Source organism: Nerophis lumbriciformis, linkage group LG17 (assembly GCF_033978685.3).
Source record: "Nerophis lumbriciformis linkage group LG17, RoL_Nlum_v2.1, whole genome shotgun sequence".
Lineage (NCBI taxonomy): Eukaryota > Metazoa > Chordata > Actinopteri > Syngnathiformes > Syngnathidae > Nerophis > Nerophis lumbriciformis.
This window is the reverse complement of record NC_084564.2, coordinates 38,904,715-38,932,500: the sequence shown is the minus strand read 5'-3', so window position 1 is coordinate 38,932,500 and position 27,786 is coordinate 38,904,715. Positions and strand designations below refer to the sequence as shown.

At 38.8% G+C, this 27,786-nt stretch overlaps 1 protein-coding gene across 4 annotated transcripts in view; it reads right to left on the bottom strand.

Annotated features, from left to right (window-relative positions):
* The window catches only part of cadm1b (cell adhesion molecule 1b), an 802,412-nt gene that overhangs the window by 77,377 nt on the left and 697,249 nt on the right, over positions 1-27,786 (bottom strand). For 2 of the 4 annotated variants that reach the window (XM_061973184.1, XM_061973183.1), the window contains one exon: positions 13,500-13,550. The exons of 1 other annotated variant lie outside the window; for it this stretch is intronic. In XM_061973184.1, coding sequence (XP_061829168.1) covers positions 13,500-13,550 — 51 coding nt within the window. Of the gene's footprint in view, positions 1-6,250; positions 6,516-13,499; positions 13,551-27,786 lie in introns of those variants that run through there. One more of the 4 variants, XM_061973186.1, reaches the window with a different exon arrangement.

Here is a 27,786-nt window from a genome sequence, read left to right as displayed (position 1 = left end):
TGCACCATTATACCTCGTCTAGACTGCACTTCCTGAGAATACTCAGGAACAACCACCTCTCACAGGAACTGCTGGTGTCCTTCTACCTTTGCTCTATTGAGAGCATCATGACCTACTGCATCTGCGTGTGGTTCAGCAGCTGCACGGCCGCAGAGAGAGGGTCGTAAAGACCGGTCAGAAGATCATCGGATGCCCCCTCCCCTCCCTGGCTGACCTGTACAGCTCCCGCTGTCTCAGGAAAGCACAGAGCATCCTGAAAGACTCATCCCACCCCGGACACCGCCACCTAGAACTGCTACCCTCGGGCAGGCGCTATAGGGTGCTAAAAGTGGGCACAAATAGACTAAAAACAGTTTTTACCCAAGAGCCATAGTAGCATTAAACAGGCCTGAGTGAGCACAATGTGTCCGTCATGTCCTCATGTGTCATGTCTTTTTATTTTTTCATACTATAATGTGCAATAATGTTATATGTATATATATGCATATGTATGGATATATGCATGTGTGTGGATATATACATACATATATAGATACATATCTTCTTGTTTATCTTTTTTTTACTATTATATTACTAAATTATTGTGTATGCACCTTAGGGATCTGCTCCAATTTTGTTGTTCTTTGAACCGGTTACTGTAATAATGACAAATAAAACTCTATTCTATCTATCTATTCTCTAGAGTCCTAAGGTCAGCTGACCAACTGGCGGTCCCCAGATCCAGGCTAAAGACCAGAGGGGACAGAGCCTTCTCCGTTGCCGCCCCTAAGCTCTGGAACAGGTTTCCCCTCCACATTAGGTCAGCCCAGAGCCTGGGGGGTCTTCAAAACCCTTCTTAAGACCCATCTCTTCTCCCTGGCCTTTAACCTGAGCTGAGCCCGCCCACTAGGCCACCATTTCTAGTCCCCCCCACGCTTTAGTTTTTTTTTTTCAATTTGTCGCACTTTTATTATTTCATTATTTTTATCTTGCAATTTTACTTTTTTTTCCTGAACCCTTTCACCGAATTTATTTTGCACTATCTTGTTTAGCTTATGCATTGTTTATGTTCTTAGAGATAATGGCTTTTTTGCCGATATCCGATATTCCGATATTGTGCAACTCTTAATTACCGATTCCGATATCAACCGATACCGACAATATTAACTATAAACAATAAAACACTGAATATTAACAACATCGCCCCTCATTTACTTCTCAGACTAGCTCCTCGATAGACATATTTTACAATCAAGCAAAACAACAAAAATATAACAACATAATGTAACTACTAAATGATATATACACATTTAGCTGTAAAAATGTGCTGGACAGTATGTGTGTTTGGGTCCCTTTTTTCCAGGAACACTAATACCAAAAGTCACAATGTCCGATAGAATTCTAAAAACGTTTTGACAAACCACCTCAAAAAAACGGAATGGAATTTTACGTTTTTTTACTGAATGGGACACCCAAAATGTTCATTGAAATAAAGAAAGCGGGATTTACAATATTAACTATGAACAATAAAACACTGAATATTAACAACATATGAACATCTTTTACTTCTCAGACCAGCTCCTCGATAGACATCTTTTACAATCAAGCAAAACAACAAAAATGTAACAACAGAATGTAACTACTAAATTATATATAAACATTTAGCTGTAAAAATGTGCTGTACAGTATGTGTGTTTGGGTCCCTTTTTTCCAGGAACACTAATACCAAAAGTCACAATGTCCGATAGAATTCTAAAAACGTTATGACAAACCACCTCAAAAAAACGGAATGGAATTTTACGTTTTTTTACTGAATGGGACACCTAAAATGTTCATTGAAATAAAGAAAGTGGGATTTACAATATAACTATAAACAATAAAACACTGAATATTAACAACATATGAACATCTTTTACTTCTCAGACTAGCTCCTCGATAGACATCTTTTACAATCAAGCAAAACAACAAAAATGTAACAACAGAATGTAACTACTAAATTATATATACACATTTAACTGTAAAATATGTGTTTGGGTCCCTTTTTTTCAGGAACACTAATATCAAAAGTCACAATGTCCGATAGAAGTCTAAAAACGTTATTACAAACCACCTCAAAAAAACTAAATGGAATTTTACGGGTTTTTTTTACTGAATGGGACACCCAAAATGTTCATTGAAAAAAAGAAAGCGGGATTTACAATATTAACTATGAACAATAAAACACTGAATATTAACAACATATGAACATCTTTTACTTGTCAGACCAGCTCCTCGATAGACATATTTTACAATCAAGCAAAACAACAAAAATGTAACAACAGAATGTAACTACTAAATTATATATACACATTTAACTGTAAAATATGTGTTTGGGTGCCTTTTTTCCAGGAACACTAATACCAAAAGTCACAATGTCCGATAGAATTCTAAAAAAGTTATGACAAACCACCTCAAAAAAACGGAATTTTAAGTTTTTTTACTGAATGGGACACCCAAAATGTTCATTGAAATAAAGAAAGCGGGATTTACAATATTAACTATGAACAATAAAACACTGAATATTAACAACATATGAACATCTTTTACTTCTCAGACCAGCTCCTCGATAGACATATTTTACAATCAAGCAAAACAACAAAAATGTAACAACAGAATGTAACTACTAAATTATATATACACATTTAACTGTAAAATATGTGTTTGGGTGCCTTTTTTCCAGGAACACTAATACCAAAAGTCACAATGTCCGATAGAGTTCTAAAAACGTTATGACAAACCATCTCAAAAAAACTAAATGGAATTTTACGTTTTTTTACTGAATGGGACACCCAAAATGTTCATTGAAATAAAGAAAGTGGGATTTACAATATAAACTATAAACAATAAAACACTGAATATTAACAACATCGCTCCTCTTTTACTTCTCAGACCAGCTCCTCCATAGACATATTTTACAATCAAGCAAAACAACAAAAATGTATCAACAGAATGTAACTACTAAATTATACAGTATATACACATTTAGCTGTAAAAACCTGCTGTACAGTATGTGTGTTTGGGTCCCTTTTTTCAGGAACACTAATACCAAAAGTCACAATGTCCGATAGAATTCCAACAAAGTTATGACAGACCATCTCAAAAAAACGGAATTTTAAGTTTTTTTACTGAATGGGACACCCAAAATGTTCATTGAAAAAAAGAAAGTGGGATTTACAATATTAACTATAAACAATAAAACACTGAATATTAACATATGGACATATTTTACTTCTCAGACTAGCTCCTCGATAGACATATTTTACAATCAAGCAAAACAACAAAAATGTAAACAGAATGTAACTACTAAATGATATATACACATTTAGCTGTAAAAATCTGCTGTACAGTATATGTGTTTGGGTCCCTTTTTTTCAGGAACACTAATACCAAAAGTCACAATGTCCGATAGAATTCTAGAAAAGGTTATAACAGACCACCTCAAAAAAACGGAATGGAATTTTACGTTTTTTTACTGAATGGGACACCTAAAATGTTCATTGAAATAAAGAAAGTGGGATTTACAAAATTAACTATGAACAATAAAACACTGAATATTAACAACATCGCCCCTCTTTTACTTCTCAGACTAGCTCCTCGATAGACATCTTTTACAATGAAGCAAAACAACAAAAATGTAACAACAGAATGTAACTACTAAATTATATATATACACATTTAACTGTAAAATATGTGTTTGGGCGCCTTTTTTTCAGGAACACTAATACCAAAAGTCACAATGTCCGATAGAATTCTAAAAAAGTTATGACAAACCACCTCAAAAAAACGGAATTTTAAGTTTTTTTACTGAATGGGACACCCAAAACGTTCATTGAAATAAAGAAAGTGGGATTTACAATATTAACTATGAACAATAAAACACTGAATATTAACAACATCGCCCCTCATTTACTTCTCAGACTAGCTCCTCGATAGACATATTTTACAATCAAGCAAAACAACAAAAATGTAACAACAGAATGTAACTACTAAATTATATATACACATTTAACTGTAAAATATGTGTTTGGGTGCCTTTTTTCCAGGAACACTAATACCAAAAGTCACAATGTCCGATAGAATTCTAAAAAAGTTATGACAAACCACCTCAAAAAAACGGAATTTTAAGTTTTTTTTACTGAATGGGACACCCAAAATGTTCATTGAAATAAAGAAAGCGGGATTTACAATATTAACTATGAACAATAAAACACTGAATATTAACAACATATGAACATCTTTTACTTCTCAGACCAGCTCCTCGATAGACATCTTCTACAATCAAGCAAAACAACAAAAATGTAACAACAGAATGTAACTACTAAATTACATATACACATTTAACTGTAAAATATGTGTTTGGGTCCCTTTTTTTCCAGGAACACTAATACCAAAAGTCACAATGTCCAATAGAGTTCTAAAAACGTTATGACAAACCATCTCAAAAAAACTAAATGGAATTTTACGTTTTTTTTACGCAATGGGACACCCAAAATGTTCATTGAAATAAAGAAAGTGGGATTTACAATATTAACTATAAACAATAAAACACTGAATATTAACAACATCGCCCCTCTTTTACTTCTCAGACCAGCTCCTCGATAGACATATTTTACAATCAAGCAAAACAACAAAAATGTATCAACAGAATGTAACTACTAAATCATACAGTATATACACATCTAGCTGTAAAAATCTGCTGTACAGTATGTACGTTTTCGGTTCCTTTTTTGTGTAAGATAGAAGTCTAAAAAAGTTATGACAGACCACCTCAAAAAAACGGAATGGAATTTAACGTTTTTTTTTTTACTGAATAGGACATCCAAAATGTTCATTGAAATAAAGAAAGTGGGATTTACAATATTAACTATGAACAATAAAACACTGAATATTAACAACATATGAACATCTTTTACTTCTCAGACCAGCTCCTCGATAGACATCTTTTACAATCAAGCAAAACATAACAAAAATGTAACAAACAGCAAAATATGAATGCAAAGGGGAATAAACACCTACAATATTATATATTATCACTTTTATGCAGAAATTTGTTGTAAAAAGTTGCCTCCGCATCTGTTTCTGACACATGCGTTTCAGGCTGGCTTCTCTGAAAACAAACCCCGCCCACTCTGCTTTGTTCCATTAAGATTAACACCCAAAAGTGCAGATTCCAACCATTGAAGTACTTTGTATAGTTCAAGACTTACAGTCATTTAAAAACAGCACTGCACATCATAATGGCGGCTACAGTTTTGATGGTAAAGGTCTAAAAAAAATGATGTAGATTGAAAATCTTAATGGGCCGCATATGGCCCGCGGGCCGTATTTTGCCCAGGTCTGCTGTGGAGTTATTGAGTTTATTTAGCTGATTGGAGAGCTCACTTTCCGCAGCTAGCGGGTCCATGGCGATGACTTCCGTTTTGTTTGATCAGCCATTTTACTGGCACCATTTGGAAACAAGGGTTAAAAACAATTTTTTATTTTTTTTTGCTGCAGCTGTTACATATACTGTAATATTGTATATGGTAATTGGGATTTGTTATTTATTGTATATATTATATAATAATATAATATAAGCTGAGATAGGCTTCAGCACCCCCGCGACCCCGAACGGGACAAGCGGTAGAAAATGGATGGATGAATGGATAATAATATATCAGTATATATTATATACTGTATATATAAAATGTAAATATTACATAAATGTTATATTTTATATTGCTACTATGGTACATTTTTTGTCTACCTAATACCCGCATTATCCTTTCCATCCTTTGAAACTGACTACTGTGTGGAACAATTTGCCTTGTGGATCAATAAAGTTTGTCTAAGTCTAAGACTACTATGTAAATAAACGTTTACAGAATATAACTGTAAATAAATATAAATGTTGCTAATATAATATATTTCTTCTAAAATTTAGTGGGTGTGGCTTATATCACAGTCCGCGCTAAAGTCCGGAAAATCTGTATTTTGAATAGTTTTAAATTACCGTATTTTTCTGACTATAAGTCACAGTTTTTTTCATAGTTTGGCCGGGCTCCAGTGCGATTTATATATGTTTTTTTCCTTCTTTATTATGCATTTTCGGCAGGTGCGACTTATACTCCGGTGCGACTTATACTCCGAAAAATACGGTATGTTAGATTTATATTTAATAAAATAATGACTCAATGGAGATCTGTTTATATATATATTTTTTAATAGAAGCTGTTGAAAGTAGTATTTTATCTCTATAAATTAGAGTTACGCAACATGTAAATGACTGCCTGAACAATGATTATTACTCTGTCTATCTGTGTTGGCAATGCGATGACCTGGCGACTTGTCCAGGGTGTACCCTGCCTTCTGCCCGAGTGCAGCTGGTATAGGCTCCAGCCCCCGACCTCCGCCAGACCCACCAAATGGATGGAATATTACTGTCAGACCAGTAGCAGCTGCTGGTCTTTCAAGTAGGAGAAGATCCATTTTAGCAACTCGCTAAACACGAGTACGGTCTGCAGTAACAGATAAAAGATTTAAAACGTTGAAAAATTCACATTGTAAACTCGGAACAACAGAACTAAACTTGAAAAATGGTTTATATTTCAAGATCTGTGATTCGTAAAAAGGTTTCAGCCTCAGACAGATCATCCAATCATCATGGCCAACACTCCATACAATACGATGAGCCAGACAAAGCCCCTAATGGTTGTCGAGCCTGGCTGCAGTGGAACAACCCACTCTATGCTCCCCCATTGAAGTCAATGTACGCTCAGTTTCAACACTGTTTAGTGCACTGTGACGCTACCACAATGAATACGAACAAAATCACGTCAGCTGTCGTCAAAGTGGGCTGATTCCGAACAAGGGTTGAACGCTAATCAATAAAATATATATGACTACTTCTTTTTTTACCTTTTACAACCTACTCAGTGGCCTAGTGGTTAGAGTGTCCGCCCTGAGATGGGTAGGTTGTGAGTTCAAACCCCGGCCGAGTCATACCAAAGACTATAAATATGGGAGCCATTACCTCCCTGCTTGGCACTCAGCATCAAGGGTTGGAATTGGGGGTTAAATCACCAAAAATGATTCCTGGGCGCGGCCACCGCTGCTGCTCATTGCTCCCCTCACCTCCCAGGGGGTGAACAAGGGTGATGGGTCAAATGCAGAAGACACATTTCACCACACCTATCATTGGTACTTTAACTTAACTTAATTTAGGGCTGAGCTTCCCTTGCAGTCTTAGAGCCTTAACCATTGTTTTCAAAATAAGGTTAATCCCACTTTTGAACATTACTTCATCTTTAAAAAAAATTTGCCCAGTATTTGCACACAAATGCAACTGTATTGGCAGAATGTCATAATAACAAAAACATGTTTTACTTGAATGCATGTCATTTATTTGCTTAAAACTTGATAACAACCTAAACCTAACCTATGTCCCGTCAGTATATACAGTACAGGCCAAAAGTTTGGGCACACCTTCTCCTCATTCTATGCGTTTTCTTTATTTCCATGACTATTTACATTGTAGATTGTCACTGAAGGCTTCAAAAACTATGAATGAACACATGTGGAGCTACAATCTAAATGTTATGTTATCACCGCACTTTGTAACATGGAAGTAAAGCATCACCCACCTTTGAACGACGCGCACAGCAGGTATTTGCTGCAGTGCGGCGAATAAGAGTCCTTTCTTGTAATATATATATATATATATATATATATATATATATATATATATATATATATATATATATATATATATACACACACACACACACACACACACACATAGTACAGGCCAAAAGTTTAGACACACCGTCTCATTCAATGTGTTTTCTTTATTTTCATGACTATTTACATTGTAGATTGTCACATCACAACTATGAATGAACACATGTGGAGTTATGTACCGTATTTTCCGCACTATAAGGCGCACCGGATTATAAGGCGCACCTTCAATGAATGACCTATTTTAAAACGTTGTTCATATATAAGGCGCACCGCATTATAAGGCGCACCGCATTATAAGGCGAATAGAATAGACGCTACAGTAGAGGCTGGGGTTACGCAGTGTTTCCCACAGGACAGGCATCTATTTGTGGTGGTGTGGTCGGGGGGCGGGGGGTGGCGGTGGCAGCGGCGATGACCAAAAAGAACGCGGAGTTGGAATATAATTACAACACTTTATGTACATATTTATATACAGATTTGAACAATTAGTTATTCACTGAAATATATTTATTAATTGTGGTTCTTACAAAAAATATATCTTATAAAATATAAAAGCTAAAATGTCTCTTAAAGCTCTTCCCCGTTAATTAGTGAATACTAAATAATTTAACTTTAGCCTACTACTACACCCATATTATTTACCAGCAACATGAAGTGAAACAGAGGCAGAGGTGTCCTGCCACAGTCAGTCAACCTCCTCCTCCTCCTCCTGCTGCTGCTGAACAGGTCGCACCTGTGGTCCGGACTGTAGGCCTACCTCCTCTCCAAGTCGAGCCCTTTTCGGCCGTTGAAAATATTTTTCTATACTCATCTGTGTGAAGGAGTGAACATCCAACATTAGAATTTATTACTAACGAGCAGAACCGCTCTATGTACAGTGCCGTCTAACCTTAAGCGGCAGCAGCTCAACACATGCAGGGTTCAACGTTAAGCTTTTTTTCTGCTTGCCCGACTTCTCAAATCTACTTGCCCCAATATTTTTACTTGTCCTGCCTAGGTTTTTTTCTGGCTGTGTAGTGCTCATGGCTTATATCTTACTAAAATCCTTCCCGTTGACTATTTACAACACTACACAGTAATTATTATTATTATTATCTATAATTACATTTAAATGGCATTGCATACATGTAAAATTAAATGCTATTTCACATTATTTGATCAGTAGCATTTACACTCATCTGAACATGTCAGCCACCTGTTTAAAGCCTGATCACAGTTGAAATCTTGAAATGAAGGGCTTTTAATGGCCAAAACATTAACCTGGACAACATTTTAACAGCTGGTTGGCTCAGATTTTATTCTTTTCATTGCATTCACATGCTGCAGTGGACAGTGGACAATTTAGCTTCAGTCCACGTGTGTTTATTGACAACAGGGTTATAACCTGGACACGTTAGCTCGTCGGTATGTAACACGTGACTGTTACTGCGTGCGTCTGCCCTGGCCCCCGAGTCAAACAGCGGCGGTGTTAATGAAGCAGCGTCAGGCTGCTCACCGTCAGTGAAACGCTCGGTGAAATCGCGGATTAACGTTAAATATATGACGAGCCGCGAGCGATGCAGCTATAACCTATCTACCTATAACCTATATTACCCTCGTATTTTGATCCTTCGTCGTCGTCGTCTTCTTCTTCTTCTTCTGGCCCACCAGGTGAATTAAGTGCTATTGGCGGAGTTACAATGCATAATAGGCTACTGCCACCTACTGCACCGGAGTTGTAACTACAAGGTACATTCACAGACAGAGTCCCATTGCTTTTATGAGCGGTCGAGCGAGTCAAAAGCCGAAAAATCCATTTGTGGCGGACGTAATTCTTTCGTGGCGGGCCGCCACAAATAAATGAATGTGTGGGAAACACTGTTACGTTATGCATCCCGTAGTTGTGAGACCTGTTGTGGCTCAATATTGGTCCATATATAAGGCGCACGGTCAGCTTTTAAGAAAATTGGAGGTTTTTAGGTGTGCCTTATAGTGCGGAAAATACGGTACTTAACAAAAAAATGGTGAAATAACTGAAAACTGCTTTGCACACTCTTGGCATTCTCTCGATGAGCTTCAAGCACACCTGTGAAGTGAAAACCAATTTTAGGTGAAGCTCATCGAGAGAATGCCAAGAGTGTGCGAAAAAGTAATGGGAGCAAAGGGTGGCTATTTTGAAGAAACTAGAATACAAAACATGTTTTCAGTTATTTCACCTTTTTTTGTTAAGTACATAACTCCACATGTGTTTATTCATAGTTTTGATGTGACAATCTACAATGTAAATAGTCATGAAAATAAAGAAAACACATTGAATGAGAAGGTGTGTCCAAACTTTTGGCCTGTACTGTATTTTGAAGGGAAACTTGCCAGTAAGCAAACCAGCCGGAGTCTCCTCACTCATTGCTGCACTGGTGGTTTAATACTTGTATAGCGCTTTTCTACCTTCAAGGTACTCAAAGCGCTTTGACACTATTTCCACATTCACACAAACTGATGGTGGGAGCTGCCATGCAAGGCCCTAACCACGACCCATCAGGAGCAAGGGTGAAGTGTCTTGCTCGAGGACACAACGGACGTGACGAGGTTGGTAGAAGGTGGGGATTGAACCAGGAACCCTCAGGTTGCTGGCACGGCCACTCTCCCAACTGTGCCACGCCGTCTCGATCACTGACCGTATAACAACACACACCGCCTTTCTGTTAACATACCTGCCAACTTTTGAAATCAGAAAAACCTAGTAGCCAGGGTCCAAGGGCCGCAGGCCCCGGTAGGTCCAGGACAAAGTCCTGGTGGGGGGTTCCTTCGCCCCCCGACGCAAAATGATTATTAGCATTCAGACAGGTTAAAATGTTGCTAAAACCATCACTTTTCTATCAGTCACAGTGACTTTTCAAAACAAAAATATTACAGCAAAAATCATATGGGTTGATTGACATGTTTATTCTGTAAGATAACTTCAATAGTTTGAAATTATTTTGACAGTTAATGCCAGTTATCCTGTCAACCTTTCACAAGACTTCAATTTGTTAATTGAAAGTATAAACACTTTTTACAGTAAACAAATGGTAAAGCAGTACTAAACAATTCCATAAAAAAAAAAATTGGTGTCATTATTAACTTTCTGTCCAAGCTTGTATAATCTACTGCCTTGTTCAATTGTAAAAAATATTCTGTGCCTAAAATTCACATTTCTATCACAATTATCATACTGTAAACATGGTAAGCTAACTTCATTAAAATTAATAGTCCTGTCAATAGCATGGAATTACAATTCAAATGTAGTTTTTTTGTAAGCCTTTCAAAAGAATTCAAAATATGAAAAATTCATGAAAATTAATTTAAGCCATCAGACACTTGAAAAGTGGCACATCACATCTCTAATGTAATCATTTGAACTTTTCAACAGAAATAGCACTGCAAAAATATTAAGGACATACTTCTGTATTTTGGTAGTTATGCTGTCAACATTTAACAAGATTTCTTCAACTTGGACTTGAAAGCATAAATAGTATAAACACTTTTAACAGTATAACAGTACTAAACAATTCCAATAGATAACATTGGTGTCATTACCTTTTTGTGGCTAAAATCCGAAAAACGTTGAAAGTTTTCCACTTGTATCGCTAGCAACGGCATTAGACTTGTGTTTTTTTGTCCCAACGTGGTCTTTTACATCGCTAATTCCTCCGTGTCCGATCGAAAAATCTTGTCTGCGCAAGGTGCAATTCGCGTAGTTTTCACCCTTTTTGGAACGGATAATTATTCCCGGATAGGCTTTTGAATATTCTTCACGGAATGACTGCAGTTTTCTTTTCGGTTTAAGACTCGTTTGCGATTTTTCTCCGGCTGATTCCATGATCGTTCACTCGTTTGGAAACAATGGTCTCGTGCTTGGCAGCGGTGCTATAAATAGCCTCGCGCATCGCATTCGGAATGACTCGATAGGAAGTTACGGGAAGCAGTGTCGATTGTCATTGTTGTTACGCGATTTCGTGAATAAAACTTAAAATAAATTTTTTTTTTTTTTTAATTAATGAAAAACCGGATTTTTTAGGCGTTGAGGGGATCTGGTTTGGTGGCTGCAGGATTAGGTCTCTGCTTTTTGCAGATGATGTGGTCCTGATGGCTTCATCTGGCCAGGATCTTCAGCTCTCGCTGGATCGGTTCGCAGCCGAGTGTGAAGCGACTGGGATGAGAATCAGCACCTCCAAGTCCGAGTCCATGGTTCTCGCCCGGAAAAGGGTGGAGTGCCATCTCCGGGTTGGGGAGGAGATTTTGCCCCAAGTGGAGGAGTTCAAGTACCTCGGAGTCTTGTTCACGAGTGGGGGAAGTGTGGATCGTGAGATCGACAGGCGGATCGGTGCGGCGTCTTCAGTAATGCGGACGCTGTATTGATCCGTTGTGGTGAAGAAGGAGCTGAGCCGGAAGGCAAAGCTCTCAATTTACCGGTCGATCTACGTTCCCATCCTCACCTATGGTCATGAGCTTTGGGTTATGACCGAAAGGACAAGATCACGGGTACAAGCGGCCGAAATGAGTTTCCTCCGCCGGGTGGCGGGGCTCTCCCTTAGAGATAGGGTGAGAAGCTCTGTCATCCGGGGGGAGCTCAAAGTAAAGCCGCTGCTCCTCCACATGGAGAGGAGCCAGATGAGGTGGTTCGGGTATCTGGTCAGGATGCCACCCAAACGCCTCCCTAGGGAGGTGTTTAGGGCACGTCCGACCGGTAGGAGGCTGCGGGGAAGACCCAGGACACGTTGGGAAGACTATGTCTCCCGGCTGGCCTGGGAACGCCTCGGGGTCCCCCGGGAGGAGCTGGACGAAGTGGCTGGGGAGAGGGAAGTCTGGGCTTCCCTGCTTAGGCTGCTGCCCCCGCGACCCGACCTCGGATAAGCGGAAGAAGATGGATGGATGGATGGACGTATTTTTTTATCACTGCAACCGTAACCCGGAATAGGTTGATGAAAACCATACTAATTACGGGAAAACCGGAGTAGTTGGCAGGTATGTGTTAACCACCTGCGGTTAAGGTAAAAGAGCATGTAAGCTTAAAATAAATTGCATGATTAATCTGCGTTTATACACGATTTATTTAATAACATTGTGCGATTAATTTTGACAGCCCTAATAAACTAAAACGCAGCCGTCTGATTGTCATTTTTATATATGAACACACTTAAGAAACATGACTACTACATACATTTTCACTCTTTCCCACTCCATAGCAGCTCTTTAAGATGATTTTTTTTAAATGTCACATTCTGGCATATCCAAATGCCACCTCTCCCAGGGTGTCCTCATCGCATGTAGCCTTGGCGGAGCTTTTCAAACACAGTTGATATTGAAATACACGTAGAGCCAAATCAAAAGTATAACGTTGTGTGTACACCGCTTGGCCAATGATCTGACTCTTCATTCATTTTGCTGGTCTGCGGATAAACGCTTATTGATGCTTTTTAGTTCTTCTTTTTGGCCTTGCAGAGACTAAAAATGTGAATTGGCATTTGTAGGGGAGATGTAAAGGGCTTTCTAATATGATGGAAGGGTGGGGTGAGATACAGCTGCAGATGCTGATAAGATAGCAAGGCTGTGTGGCCTCAAACATGCAACTAGGGTGCACTGACAGCTATGGGAGACAGCACCCAGCTACCTGTCCTCAATGTCACCCATCAGCGCCTATCTGATTAGAACTGCATGTCCACAGTCTCTCTGCTAGCGTCAATCACACACACTCACACACACACATTGGTGGAAATAGGGAAATATGGGGTAGTGTACAGTACCTTGCGTGTTGACTGGGTTGGTGGTGGGTGTGGGGATAGTAGTGGGAGCATCTAGATGAAAAGAGTAAAGAAAAAAATAAATAAAGAACACATAAGGAATAAGAAAAACAAGAGTGAAGAAGACAAAGATCAACGGCGTTGAGAGGCTATTCAACTAGTACAGGGGTCGGCAACCTTTACCAGTCAAAGAGCCATTTTGACCAGTTTCACAAATGAAAGAAAACAATGGGAGCCACAAAAATCTTTTGAAATTTAAAATGAAATAACACTGCATACAAAGTTTTTTTTTTGCTTTGTGCTATGTATAAAGCAAGGGTCTCAGACACGCTGCCCACACCTTAATATGAAAATTGAATGTCATACCTGCCAACTACTCCGGTTTTCCCGTAATTAGTACGGTTTTCATCAACCTATTCCGGGTTACGGTTGCAGTGATAAAAAATACGGTTTTTCATTAATTAAAAAAAAAATTTTTTTTTAAAGTTTTATTCACGAAATCGCGTAACAACAATGACAATCGACACTGCTTCCCGTAACTTCCTATCGAGCCATTCCGAATGCCATGTGCGAGGCTATTTATAGCACCGCTGCCAAGCACGAGGCACCAGTTGCCCATTGTTTCCAAACGAGCGAACGATCATGGAATCAGCCGGAGAAAAATCGCAAACGAGTCTTAAACCGAAAAGAAAACTGCAGTCATTCCGTGAAGAATATTCAAAAGCCTATCCGGGAATAATTATCCATTCCAAAAAGGGTGAAAACTACGCGAATTGCACCTTGTGCAGACAAGATTTTTCGATCGGACACGGAGGAATTAGCGATGTAAAAGACCACGTTGGGACAAAAAAACACAAGTCTAATGCCGTTGCTAGCGATACAAGTGGAAAACGTTCAACGTTTTTCGTCGCCCAAACAGATTCTTTGGAGGTGATAAATGCCGGAGTTTTATTTACGGAGGCATTTGTTTACTGTAAAAAGTGTTTATACTGTTTATACTTTCAATTAACAAATTGAAGTCTTGTGAAAGGTTGACAGGATAACTGGCATTAACTGTCAAAATAATTTCAAACTATTGAAGTTAGCTTACAGAATAAACATGTCAATCAACCCATATGATTTTTGCTGTAATATTTTTGTTTTGAAAAGTCTGATAGAAAAGTGATGGTTTTAGCAACATTTTAAGCTGTCTGAATGCTAATAATCATTTTGCGTCGGCCCTGAACCCCCCACCAGGACTTTGTCCTGGACCTACCGGGGCCTGTGGCCCCTGGACCCTGGCTACTAGGTTTTTCTGATTTCAAAAGTTGGCAGGTATGGAATGTTATTGCGGCCCGCGGATTTTATATGATTGGGGCTTGTCAACGACATACTTTTCAACCCTACTGATTTTTCCGGTAGACTACGAATTTCAGGGCAACTGTTTTCTCGACCGTGCCGTGATGGTACAGCATATAGCGCCCACTACAACTCAGTCACACGTTGTGTGAGGCTTCTGCTTGCTCAGGTAAGTGACAGCAAGGCATACTTGGTCAACAACCACACAGGTTACACTGACGGTGGCGGTATAAAAAACTTTAACACTCTTACTAATAATGCGCCACTTTGTGAACCCACACCAAACAAGAATGACAAACACATTTCGGGAGAACATCTGCACCGTAACACAACATAAACACAACAAAACAAATACCCAGAATCCATCCATCCATCCATCCATCCATCTTCTTCCGCTTATCCGAGGTCGGGTCGCGGGGGCAGCAGCCTAAGCAGGGAAGCACAGACTTCCCTCTCCCCAGCCACTTCGTCCAGCTCCTCCCGGGGGATCCCGAGGCGTTCCCAGGCCAGCCGGGATATATAGTCTTCCCAACGTGTCCTGGGTCTTCCCCGCGGCCTCCTACCGGTCGGACGTGCCCTAAACACCTCCCTAGGGAGGCGTTCGGGTGGCATCCTGACCAGATGCCCGAACCACCTCATCTGGCTCCTCTCGATGTGGAGGAGCAGCGGCTTTACTTTGAGCTCCCCCCGGATGACAGAGCTTCTCACCCTATCTCTAAGGGAGAGCCCCGCTACCCGGCGGAGGAAACTCATTTCGGCCGCTTGTACCCGTGATCTTGTCCTTTCGGTCATGACCCAAAGCTCATGACCATAGGTGAGGATGGGAACGTAGATCGACCGGTAAATCGAGAGCTTTGCCTTCCGGCTCAGCTCCTTCTTCACCACAACGGATCGATACAGCGTCCGCATTACTGAAGACGCCTGTCGATCTCACGATCCACTCTTCCCTCACTCGTGAACAAGACTCCGAGGTACTTGAACTCCTCCACTTGGGGCAAGATCTCCTCCCCAACCCGGAGATGGCACTCCACCCTTTTCCGGGCGAGGACCATGGACTCGGACTTGGAGGTGCTGATTCCCCCCCCCAAAAAAACAGAATCCCATGCAGCCCTAACTCTTCCGGGCTACATTATACACCCCCCCCCACCAAACCCCGCCCACCTCAACCGACGCACAGACGGGGTGTGGGGTTGATGTGTGAGGGAGCAGAGTTGGGGTGGGGGCGGGGTTTGATGGTAGCAGGGGTGTATAATGTAGCCCGGAAGAGTCAGGGCTGCATGGGATTCTGGGTATTTGTTCTGTTGTGTTAAGGTGCAGATGTTCTCCCGAAATGTGTTTGTCATTCTTGTTTGGTTTTGGTTCAAAGTGTGGCGCATTATTAGTAAGAGTGTTAAAGTTGTTTTATATGACCACCGTCAGTGTAACCTGTGTGGCTGTTGACCAAGTATGCCTTGCTGTCACTTACGTGTGCAAGCAGAAGATGCAGATTGTAGAGGGTGCTAAATACTGTACCATCATGGCACGCCCTTGTAGTTATTATAAAGGTGACAACCGCAGAATATTAATCCTGCGAGTTTTCTGCGAGAGGCACTGAAATCCGTAAGTCTCCCGGGAAAATCGGGGGGGGGGGTCAGCCGGCAAGTATGCAGCTGAGCCGCATCAGAGTGATCAAAGAGCCGCATGCGGCTCCGGAGCCGCGGGTTGCCGACCCCTGAACTAGTACCATACCTTAAAGAGGCACAGGTGTGACCTCATTTTAAAGGGACACACGTGTTTTGTGTGCAAAGAGCTAATTAACTACAGCTGATGTAGGCAGTAAACATACAGTCGCAGTCAAAAGTGTACATACACTTGTAAAGAACATAATGTCATGGCTGTCTTGAGTTTCCAATCATTTCTACAACTCTTATTTGTTTGTGATAGAGTGATTGGAGCACATACTTGTTGGTCACAAAAAGAAACATTCATGAAGTTTGCTTCTTTTATGAATTTATTATGGGTCTACTGAAAATGTGAGCAAATGTGCTGATTTTAGGTTGTCCTGAAGAATTTGGAGGTAATCCTCCTTTTTTTATTGTCCCATTTACTCTCTGTAAAGCACCAGTTCCATTGGCAGCAAAACAGGCCCAGAGCCACATGTGAATGTGGTGTTTGGAGGGGCCGTAGATGCAAAATTGGCAGCCACCCTCCTGTCAGTCTACACCAGGGCAACTGTGGCTTACCACTACCATAAATGGACTGAATGTATGATGGGTTCTCAATTCTCTGCGAGCGCTTTGAGTGTTTAGTGTATATATTATATTTATATAGACGTACACACATGTATATATGTATGTATATGTACGGTATATATATATTTACTGTATGTATATACATATACGCACACAATGTATATATATAAAAAAATATATGTATCTATATACTATATATATATATATATATATATATATATATATATATATATATATATATATATATATATACACACATATATATACACACACACATATATATATATACATATATATATATATATATATATACACACATACAGTTCTGACGTTTTTGTAGTGATATAAATATTAGATATACAGGCTTTTCCAGAAGTTTTGGGCACATTTCAAGTTCTCACATCTGCTGAACTATGAATGTTAGTAAGATGAATCTGGTACCATTTTAAAACTAAATCCATTAAGTTTTTTGTGATGCTTATCATTTTTTCAGATTTTTTCTGCTCCAGTAAGTTCACTGAACCAGAAAAAAGGCGTTATGCGTCCTTGAATTTGCAAAACACAATGCTGGAACGCGTTTGGCAAGAATTGGACAATCGGCTTGATGTGTGCCGTGTGACCAACGGCGCTCTCAATGAAAATCTTTGAACATTCCATGAAAAACTTGAGATTGCAAACTTTTAGAATATATCAGGTACATTTTTATATCCTCAATAGTTTTCGATATATTCAATGTCAAAATGTGCCCAAGACTTCTGGAACACCCTGTATATGTAATGTAATCAGATTTAAAAACAATACCCGCATGACCCAGATCCCCCATTATCGCACATACACACGCACACAAATGTCAAACACAAACACATATGCATATATATGAACAAATGATTGCATGGCTGAGTACAGAGGAGCCGTGTGAGTAAACACTATCACATCTACACCAGGAGGTCATCAGACCATGGCCACCAAGACGCTGACACAAAAGCGCCCCCACAGCACGGCCGATAACCCCTGAACGTTGGAAAATAAAAATAATAAAACCTGTAAAATAGTAAGAACCATGAGTTTAAGGATAAAATACAAGTAAGACATAGGAAGATAAAAAATATATTATATATATATGTATATAGATATATATATATATATATATATATATATATGTATATATATATATATATGTATATATATATATATACATACAGTAAATGTATAATAAATAAATAGAACTGAAGACAATTTTGCATAACTAATAAGATAAAAAGTTAAGTACGAATGACTTCCATAAAATTAATAAATATTAGGTAAAAGCCTAATCAAAAAGGTGGGTCTTAAGAATGCTCTCAAAAACATGAATGTTCTCTGCAGCCCTGAGGTCCTCCGGCAAGCTGTTCCATAGACGGGGGCAATAGTTGTGGAAAGAAGCCATCCCGTGACCTTGTGTCCTGATAATTAGGAGATGAGTGCCGGAGGATCTCAGAGCCCGCGAAGGTCCGTAGGGTAAAAGCAAATCTGAAAGATAAGGCTCAGTACCATAAAAAACATTTATAAACCATAAGAAGAACCTTGAAATTGATCCTGAAACACATGGGGAGCCAATGCAGAGATTTTAAAACTGGTGTAATGTGAGCCTGACTTCCGGTCTTCGTCAGGACACGTGCCGCTGAATTTTGGAGTATTTGTAAAGGTGCAACAACCTTTTTAGGAAGACCAGAAAGCAGGGTGTTACAATAACCTATACGACTACGAATCTAAAAGCATGCTCTATGTTGCCCTGAGAGAGAATTGGGCGAACTCTGGCTATATTCTTAAAATGATTAAAAACTATTTTTGTTATATATTTTTTTATATGTGGTGTGAAACTCAGTTCAGAGTCAAAATCGACACAGATTTTTCACTTGTAGTGATGAAACGATTTGATATGTGTTTCTCTTTTAGGGCCAATGACTACAACTGCAGTCTTGTCCTGGTTAAGCTGTAAATCGTCATCTGCCATCCAGGATTTAATATCTAAAATGCAATTAAAAAGAGTATCAATTGGTCTTGTGTCATCAGGAGGCATGGAAATATACCGCTGTGTGTCGTCAGCATAACTGTGAAAATTAATTCCATGTCTCCTGATGACAGAGCCAAGTGGAATCATGTAAATATAAAAAAAAAAACTAATTAAAATTGATCCTCGAGGCACACCACATGTGATTTCATGGGTATTTGAGGAGCATGTATCCATACTTACCAATAATTGTCTGTCTGAGAGATACGAAGTGAACCATTTGTGAACAGTACCAGAGGTCCACCAGGTGTTTCAGTCTATTTAAAAGAATGAGGTGATCTACTGTATCGAAGGCAGCACTAGGATCCAGTAGAACCAAGACTGACAGTTTTTGAGAGTCAGCACCCAACCTCACGGTCTTTAAAACTGTGGTTCACCCTAAAACCAGACAGAAACTTCTCTAAAATATTGCATTTATTTAAACAATCAAATAGTTGTTTAAAATCAAGTTTTTCTAAAATGTTTACTTAAAAATGGTAAGTTTGATACCGATCTGTAATTATTACAATTTTCAGCATCCAAATTGCTCTTCTTCAGCAAGGGCCTAACCACCACTTTTTTTTAAAAGCAGCAGGAAAGACCCCCGTCTGAAGCGAGCAATTTAAGATGTTCAAAATCTCCTCTCTCAAAGAACCGTCAAATATTCTCAAATATTTGGTGGGAATTGAAACATATGTGGTGGGTTTTATTGTAGCAAAAACCTTGTCATGCAATCTCAGCATTAACCAGGACAAAACTGCCCAGCGTTTCCTCAGGTAAAAACAGACTCAGGTGGATTAAAAGCAGAGTGAAAAGATAAAATGTCACATCTGATCGTATTTTTTTTTTTGCTGAAGTGGTCTGCAAAGTGCTCACAAAGGGAGTCTCAAGTTGTGCGAGGTATATTATTAAAATCAGGGTTAAACAAATGATTAAGTGTGTAACCCTGTTTAATCTCCTCCAACCTCTGAGGACGAAGCTCCGAACTATGGGAGACCGGGCTTTCTGCTCCGCCGCTCCCAGTATGTGGAACGCTCTCCCTGACCACCTGAGGGTACCACAGACTGTGATGCTTAAAGGGGAACATTATCACCAGACCTATGTAAGCGTCAATAGATACCTTGATGTTGCAGAAAAAGGACCATATACTTTTTTAACCGATTTCCAAACTCTAAATGGGTGAATTTTGGCGAATTAAACACCTTTCTATTATTCGCTCTCGGAGCGATGATTTCACAACGTGACGTCACATCGGGAAGTAGTCTGCCATTTTCTCAAACACATTACAAACACCGAGTCAAATCAGCTCTGTTATTCTCCGTTTTTTCGACTGTTTTCCGTACCTTGGAGACATCGTGCCTCGTCGGTGTGTTGTCGGAGGGTGTAACAACACGAACAGGGACGGATTCAAGTTGCACCAGTGGCCCAAAGATGCCAAAGTGGCAAGAAATTGGACGTTTGTTCTGCACACTTTACCGATGAAAGCTATGCTACGACAGAGATGGCAAGAATGTGTGGATATCCTGCGACACTCAAAGCAGATGCATTTCCAACGATAAAGTCAAAGAAATCTGCCGCCAGACCCCCAGGAAAAGAGAGCGGATGAGGGTATGTCTTAGAGATGCGCGGATAGGCAATTATTTCATCCGCAACCGCATCAGAAAGTCGTCAACCATCCGCAATCCACCCGATCTAACATTTGATCAGAACTGCATCCGCCCGCACCCGCCCGTTGTTATATATCGAATATAGACGATGCAAGGCATTAGTGAGGTTATAAAGCTTTTGCCTGTTAAAGAAAGGAGACTGATCCAACGCAGCACAGACATTCGTGTGCCACGCTGTCACGACCCAGACGCACATCCGTACGCAATCATATGGGAGCCGCGCTGAGCGCACCTCCAAGCGCGTCTCGCTGCCGGCGACGGCCGGGTATATGGGCCCGACGCTCCAGCGCCATCCATTTTCAGGGCTAGTTGATTCGGCAGGTGGGTTGTTACACACTCCTTAGCGGGTTCCAACTTCCATGGCCACCGTCCTAGCTGCTGTCTATATCAACCAGGGTGAGCTAACACCTCGTAGCTAGCCGCTACATCATATTTCCGAAGTGGTTTAACTGCCACCCGCCTGAATCTATTTAAAATCTAATTTTTTTTTATTTTAATCGCCCGACCCGACCCGCTGATAAAATCTAATTTTTTAAAATTTCATCCGCCCGATTCGCGGATAATCCGCGGACTCCGCGGTTGTGCCCGCAAACCGCGCATCTCTAGTATGTCTACAGAATATATTAATTGATGAAAATTGGGCTGTCTGCACTCTCAAAGTGCATGTTGTTGCCAAATGTATTTCATATGCTGTAAACCTAGTTCATAGTTGTTAGTTTCCTTTAATGCCAAACAAACACATACCAATCGTTGGTTAGAAGGCGATCGCCGAATTCGTCCTCGCTTTCTCCCGTGTCGCTGGCTGTCGTGTCGTTTTCGTCGTTTTCGCTTGCATACGGTTCAAACCGATATGGCTCAATAGCTTCAGTTTCTTCTTCAATTTCGTTTTCGCTACCTGCCTCCACACTACAACCATCCGTTTCAATACATTCGTAATCTGTTGAATCGCTTAAGCCGCTGAAATCCGAGTCTGAATCCGAGCTAATGTCGCTATAAACTTGCTGTTCTATCCGCCATGTTTGTTTGTGTTGGCTTCACTATGTGACGTCACAGGAAAATGGACGGGTGTATATAACGATGGTTAAAATCAGGCACTTTGAAGCTTTTTTTAGGGATATTGCGTGATGGGTAAAATTTTGAAAAAAAACTTGGAAAAATAAAATAAGCCACTGGGAACTGATTTTTAATGGTTTTAACCCTTCTGAAATTGTGATAATGTTCTCCTTTAAAAACCCTTCTTTTTAAAAATGCCTTTTTTTTTATAGATATATGTGTGCTAGTTCCAGCTATTAGGCTGTCTTAGTTTTTTTTTTTTTTTTTACTATTTATTTTACTTGTGGGGGCAGCTATTTAGTGGTTCTAGCGTTACTGTTTTTTTAAATGCGCTGTAGCACTTTGAGGTTATTTGTTCAATGTAAAGTGCTTTTACAAACAAAATCTATTATTATTATAGTTGTTGCAAAAAAGACTCGGGGGTGATTCTTATTGTTTGCAATTACAGTGCATTCTTAACCTCCGTGTTGTATTTTTTCTGCTGTTCACGTAATATTTGATATTTCATCGTTAGTTTATTCTTCCTTCATTTACTCTCTGCTAGCCTGCAATTTATTATTATTATTTTTTTAAATGCTGTCATAAAAATGTGAAACAACACTAACTTCAGTTGCAGGAAAAATGTTAATACAAAACCTATGTAACGCCGTTACGATCATATTAACCAACACACAGGAGTACGGATGCATTTTTAAAACTATGTCTCATTAAATCCAATACAGGTTACATCGCTCAGTGCTTAATTTAGCAACATGTTTGTTAAAGCCGCACATCACTGTGACAGCTGGTTCTATTTTTCCCCTCAGCTTCTCCACCTACATTAGAGAATAATACAATAAACACTTCCAAGTGCGATGCATTAAAACCTTAATTATAAACACATTGATGCCACACTAGTGTGCCGTGAGATACAGTCTGGTGTGCCGTGGGAGATTATTTAATTTCACCTATTTGGGTTAAAAATATTTTTTGCAAACCAGTCATTATAAATGATGTGCTGTTGTTGAGTGTCGGTAATGTCTAGAGCTCGGCAGAGTAACCGTGTAATACTCTTCCATATCAGTAGGTGGCAGCCGGTAGCTAATTGCTTTGTAGATGTCGGAAACAGCTGTAAAAAGGTGTCTAATGCTTGAACCAAAAATAAACAAAAGGTGAGTTCCCCTAAGAAAAGGCATTGAAGTTTAGGGAAGGCTATGCAGAACGAAACTAAAACTGAACTGGCTACAAAGTAAACAAAAACAGAATGCTGGACGACAGCAAAGACTTACTGTGGAGCAAAGACGGCATCCACAATGTACATCCGAACATGACATGACAATCAACAATGTCCCCACAAAGAAGGATGAAAACAACTGAAATATTCTTGATTGCTAAAACAAAGTAGATGTGGGAAATATCGCTCAAAGGAAGACATGAAACTGCTACAGGAAAATACCAAAAGAAGAGAAAAAGCCACCAAAATAGGAGCGCAAGACAAGAAGTAAAACACTACACACAGGAAAACAGCAATTAACTCCAAATAAGTCAGGGTGTGATGTGACAGGTGGTGACAGTACACCTACTTTGAGACAAGAGCTATATTGATGCATTCTTGAATGTTCTGCAATTTGTCGTCCCCAAAGTAAGAACTGAACTGGGCAAGAAAGCATTTAGGTTTTCAGCACCGAAGGCTTGGAATAACCTACAATCGAACATTAAACTTCAAACCCTAGTTACGTTGAATGAGTTGAAATCTTCTGTGAAAGGATTGCAGTCTACCTTGTCTGTATGCACATGTGTCATGTGAGCAAGTTTTAATGTTGTAAATGTGATGTTTTATGTATTTGTTTACTGTTTTTAATGTAACCTTGCTGCTGCCCTCTTGGCCAGGTCTCCCTTGGAAAAGAGATCTTTGATCTCAATGGGATTTTACCTGGTTAAATAAAGGCTAATAAATAAATAAAAAATTCTTGGTTATGCTTTAAAGCAGTGGTCCCCAACCACCGGTCCGGTCTGTGACGCATTTGCTACCGGGCCTCAGAGAAACATTAAATATTTATAAACAACTGCATTCTCTCCGACTTAACTTTCGCCTGTCCCACTAAACACACCTATAAGCTTGTTTATATGGTTAACCCTAACCCCAATAAAACTCCTCATAGGAAGTTGCCATTAGTTCTATTTGTTCTAACTTTGTGACATGATACAATGCACATTAATGAACATATAAAATAATAAATGTGACAGACAGGCATGTGATTTTTCCGTCTAAAGTCGGAATTCCGTCTTTTTTAATCTCGGGGGGAAAAAAATAATTATCTCCCGTTTTTCCGTGTTTTTTTTCCCGACCCTAAATCAAGATTCGAGACGTAGTTTATATTACGCCGTAGTTGATTGGTCGATATGTTCCTTGTGACCAATCAGGATCATTCATAATGGTTATTACCGCCATTTTCCATATGTAAACGATGTCGGTTCTCGAGAGAAAGGACCCTTTACGAGTAAAAGAAATTGATAAACATGTCAAAAATAAGTTTCGATGGGACTGGATGGAAAGGGAAATCACTGATACTGTTGGGAAGAAGGAAGTTACGACTTTGTTCGGTGATTTTATTCGGAAAATCGATCGTCCCGGAAAGGTTTTGTGCACGTGGTGTCATGATAATATTGACTATGGATCACGAGGTTTCAAGGCTTTGGAAGTACATGCGAAACGCCAAAAACATACGAAACAACTTGAAGCAAGGAAAACAAACTTTTCACAAGCTGGTACTTTTGGATGTCAACCGAAAGTGAGCAAACCTTTACGGACTTCATCCTTTGTTTACATCGACAACTGCCGTAGACATCGAGAGGAAAGATCCACCCTAACAACCCACTTCAGTTGCAGACAGGGTTGTTAATAATGAGGTAAGCTAAAAAATATTTGCTTGCGAAATACGCATGTTTGTTTTAAATATTAACCAATTATTGCTTTGCGAAATATAAATGGGTTTTTCTAAAAATAAAAAGCCACGTGAAAATATATTATGAAATTACAGAAATTTAAAAGTCGCATTATTGATTCCAGTTAACAATTTATTTGAAATAAATTTGCATATAATATTATTTTGTAATATTAAGTTCTTATGTAGTCTCTTGAAACAATATTGTCAGTGGTGTAAATATTTTCACACTTGTTTCATGCAATATGTCAGTGTCCTCACATTATTATTATTTCCTATTTTCAAATATGAGTAAACAATACTAAACATGTTTAATTATTTTCATAAATGTATATCCTATTTTGGCGAAAAGAATGCAATGTTTACATTTGGTATTTTGTTATATTTATAACTAAACTTGTAGGCAATTAGGCATATACATTAAAACTGTGAATTGTTATTAGTGGTTATGTATTTTACAATTAATGCTACTTTCTGATAGCATATATCATGTAATAGTCTTAACTTTAAAATATATTTTGTATAATAATAAATCTTGGCAAACCTGTTACACCACTGATAATTTTTTTTACCCCATATATACAATATCTGACTAATAGTAATGATAGAATGATTTCAAATATGAAAGGAAATTTTATTTTAGAGCAATCTGCTTATTACCAAAACCTAGGCAAATTTTGAGAATGACCCATATTGTGTAAGAAGCTACAAAAGCAGAGACCAAAAGGAAAATGCAGGCTGCTCAGAAATTTGCAAGGGAAGCTCATGTTAGGGCTCTCCGAGAAAGCTAATGTGTGAAGTGAACTGAAGTACCGTTAATGTGGTAATACTGTAAATAAACTGTAGATCAGGGGTGCTCATTACGTCGATCGCGAGCTACCGGTCGATCATTGAGGGTGTGTCAGTCGATCACCAGCCAGGTATTAAAAAAATAGTCCTAAAAATGAGCGATCATAAATCTTCACTATGACGTCACTTTCGTCACTTGATTGACATTCACGGCACCCGAGGGTCTTGTGAGATGAGCTTGTGCACAAGCTAGCAAGCTACAGAGTTTGCCGACAATGTATTTCTTGTAAAGTGTATACAAAAGAGTACGGAAGCTGGATAAATAAGATGCCAAAAACCAACCACTTTCATGTGGTATTGGACAGAAAGGAGGACTTTTTTTCTCCTCCATTCGAAAATGTGGACGTTATCTGCACCACTGTCTGATTCCAATCAATGCAAGTCATCAGAATCAGGTAATATACCAACTTATATTCTTGTCTTTATGAAAGAAAGGAATCTATATGTGTTAAACATGCTTGTATTATCTTTAAACACTTTTAACTTATTAACAATATTAATTATATGTGTTAAACATGCTTGCATTATCTTTAAACACCTTTAACTTATTAACAATATTAACTATATGTGTTAAACATGCTTGTATTATCATTAAACACCTTTGACTTGTTAACAATATTAACTATGTGTTAAACATGATTGTATTATCTTTAAACACCTTTATTTATTTATCATTATGAACTTGTTAACAATATTAACTATATGTGTTAAACATGCTTGTATTATCTTTAATCACCTTTAAGTTGTTGTCAATATTAACTATATGTGTTAAACATTCTTGTATTATCATTAAACCCCTTTAATTTATTAACAATATTAACTATATGTGTTAAACATGCTTGCATTATCTTTAAACACCTTTAACTTATTAACAATATTAACTATATATGTTAAACATGCTTGTATTATCATTAAACACCTTTAACTTGTTAACAAAAACATATATTTCATAAATAAGTAAATATAAATTATATATATGAATGAGGTAGATCCCCACGACTTGATCAATTGAAAAGTAGCTCGCCTGCAGAAAAAGTGTGAGCACCCCTGCTGTAGATAATAACACTGATCAATGTGACACCTGTGGATGTGAAATGAACACAAGATGTAGTAAATATTAGTGACTAAATACTGTTGGGACTGAGTGACTGCAGTGATTCATTAGGATAATTGGGTTATGTATGTTCTATTAATGATGTTTTCATGTCTATAAACACTAAAATATTTTCTTCAAATGGTGCTGTCTTTGTTAATTTTAGCATGTTAAATTGGTGAAAAATCAGGAGCTTCGGGGGGCGTCGCCCCCCTTGTCTGAACCTTCGTCCCTCAGACCCCCGGAAATGTTTTCAGTCTTTTTCATTGTGGTCAAATCACATGCCTGGACAGATTTTAGCCAAAGTCTGATTTCCATCCGCATCTCATTGCAAAGAAACGAGCACCTGTCTCCCACTAATTCAGCGTTATAGTGAGTTGCATTTTTCATTCACTTATTTTTGCTGTATTTATCCGGCACAAGTGGAAATCCGGTCCCTGAAATTTATTTGCCTACAATAAACCGGTCCGTGGTGCAAAAAAGGTTGGGGACCACTGGTTTAAAGTCATATCAAACAATTGCGACAACGACTTTTTACTGTCAACTGAGTTTCGTTTTTTTAATCCAACTTTTTTTATTGGCATTTTCAAATAGACATAAAAAAGTGCAAGTCGAAACAGTACAATTTTAAAGTCAGTAAATTATTCACACCCTTTCCCTTAAAACCCAAACCACCCACCCACCCGACTCAGGTCACACCAACAAGGGGTATATGGCACAATCATATAACAAGTAAGATGACAAAGACAAGACACATTCTCACACACACACACACATACAGTGGGGCAAAAAAGTATTTAGTCAGCCACCAATTGTGCAAGTTCTCCCACTTAAAATGATGACAGAGGTCTGTAATTTTCGTCATAGGTACACTTCAACTGTGAGAGACAGAATGTGAAAAAAAAATCCAGGAATTCACGTTGTAGGATTTTTAAAGAATTTACTTGTAAATTATGGTGGAAAATAAGTATTTGGTCAATAACAAAAATTCAACTCAATATTTTGTAATATAACCTTTGTTGGCAATAACAGAGGTCAAACGATTACTATAGGTCTTTACCAGGTTTGCACACACAGTAGCTGGTATTTTGGCCCATTCCTCCATG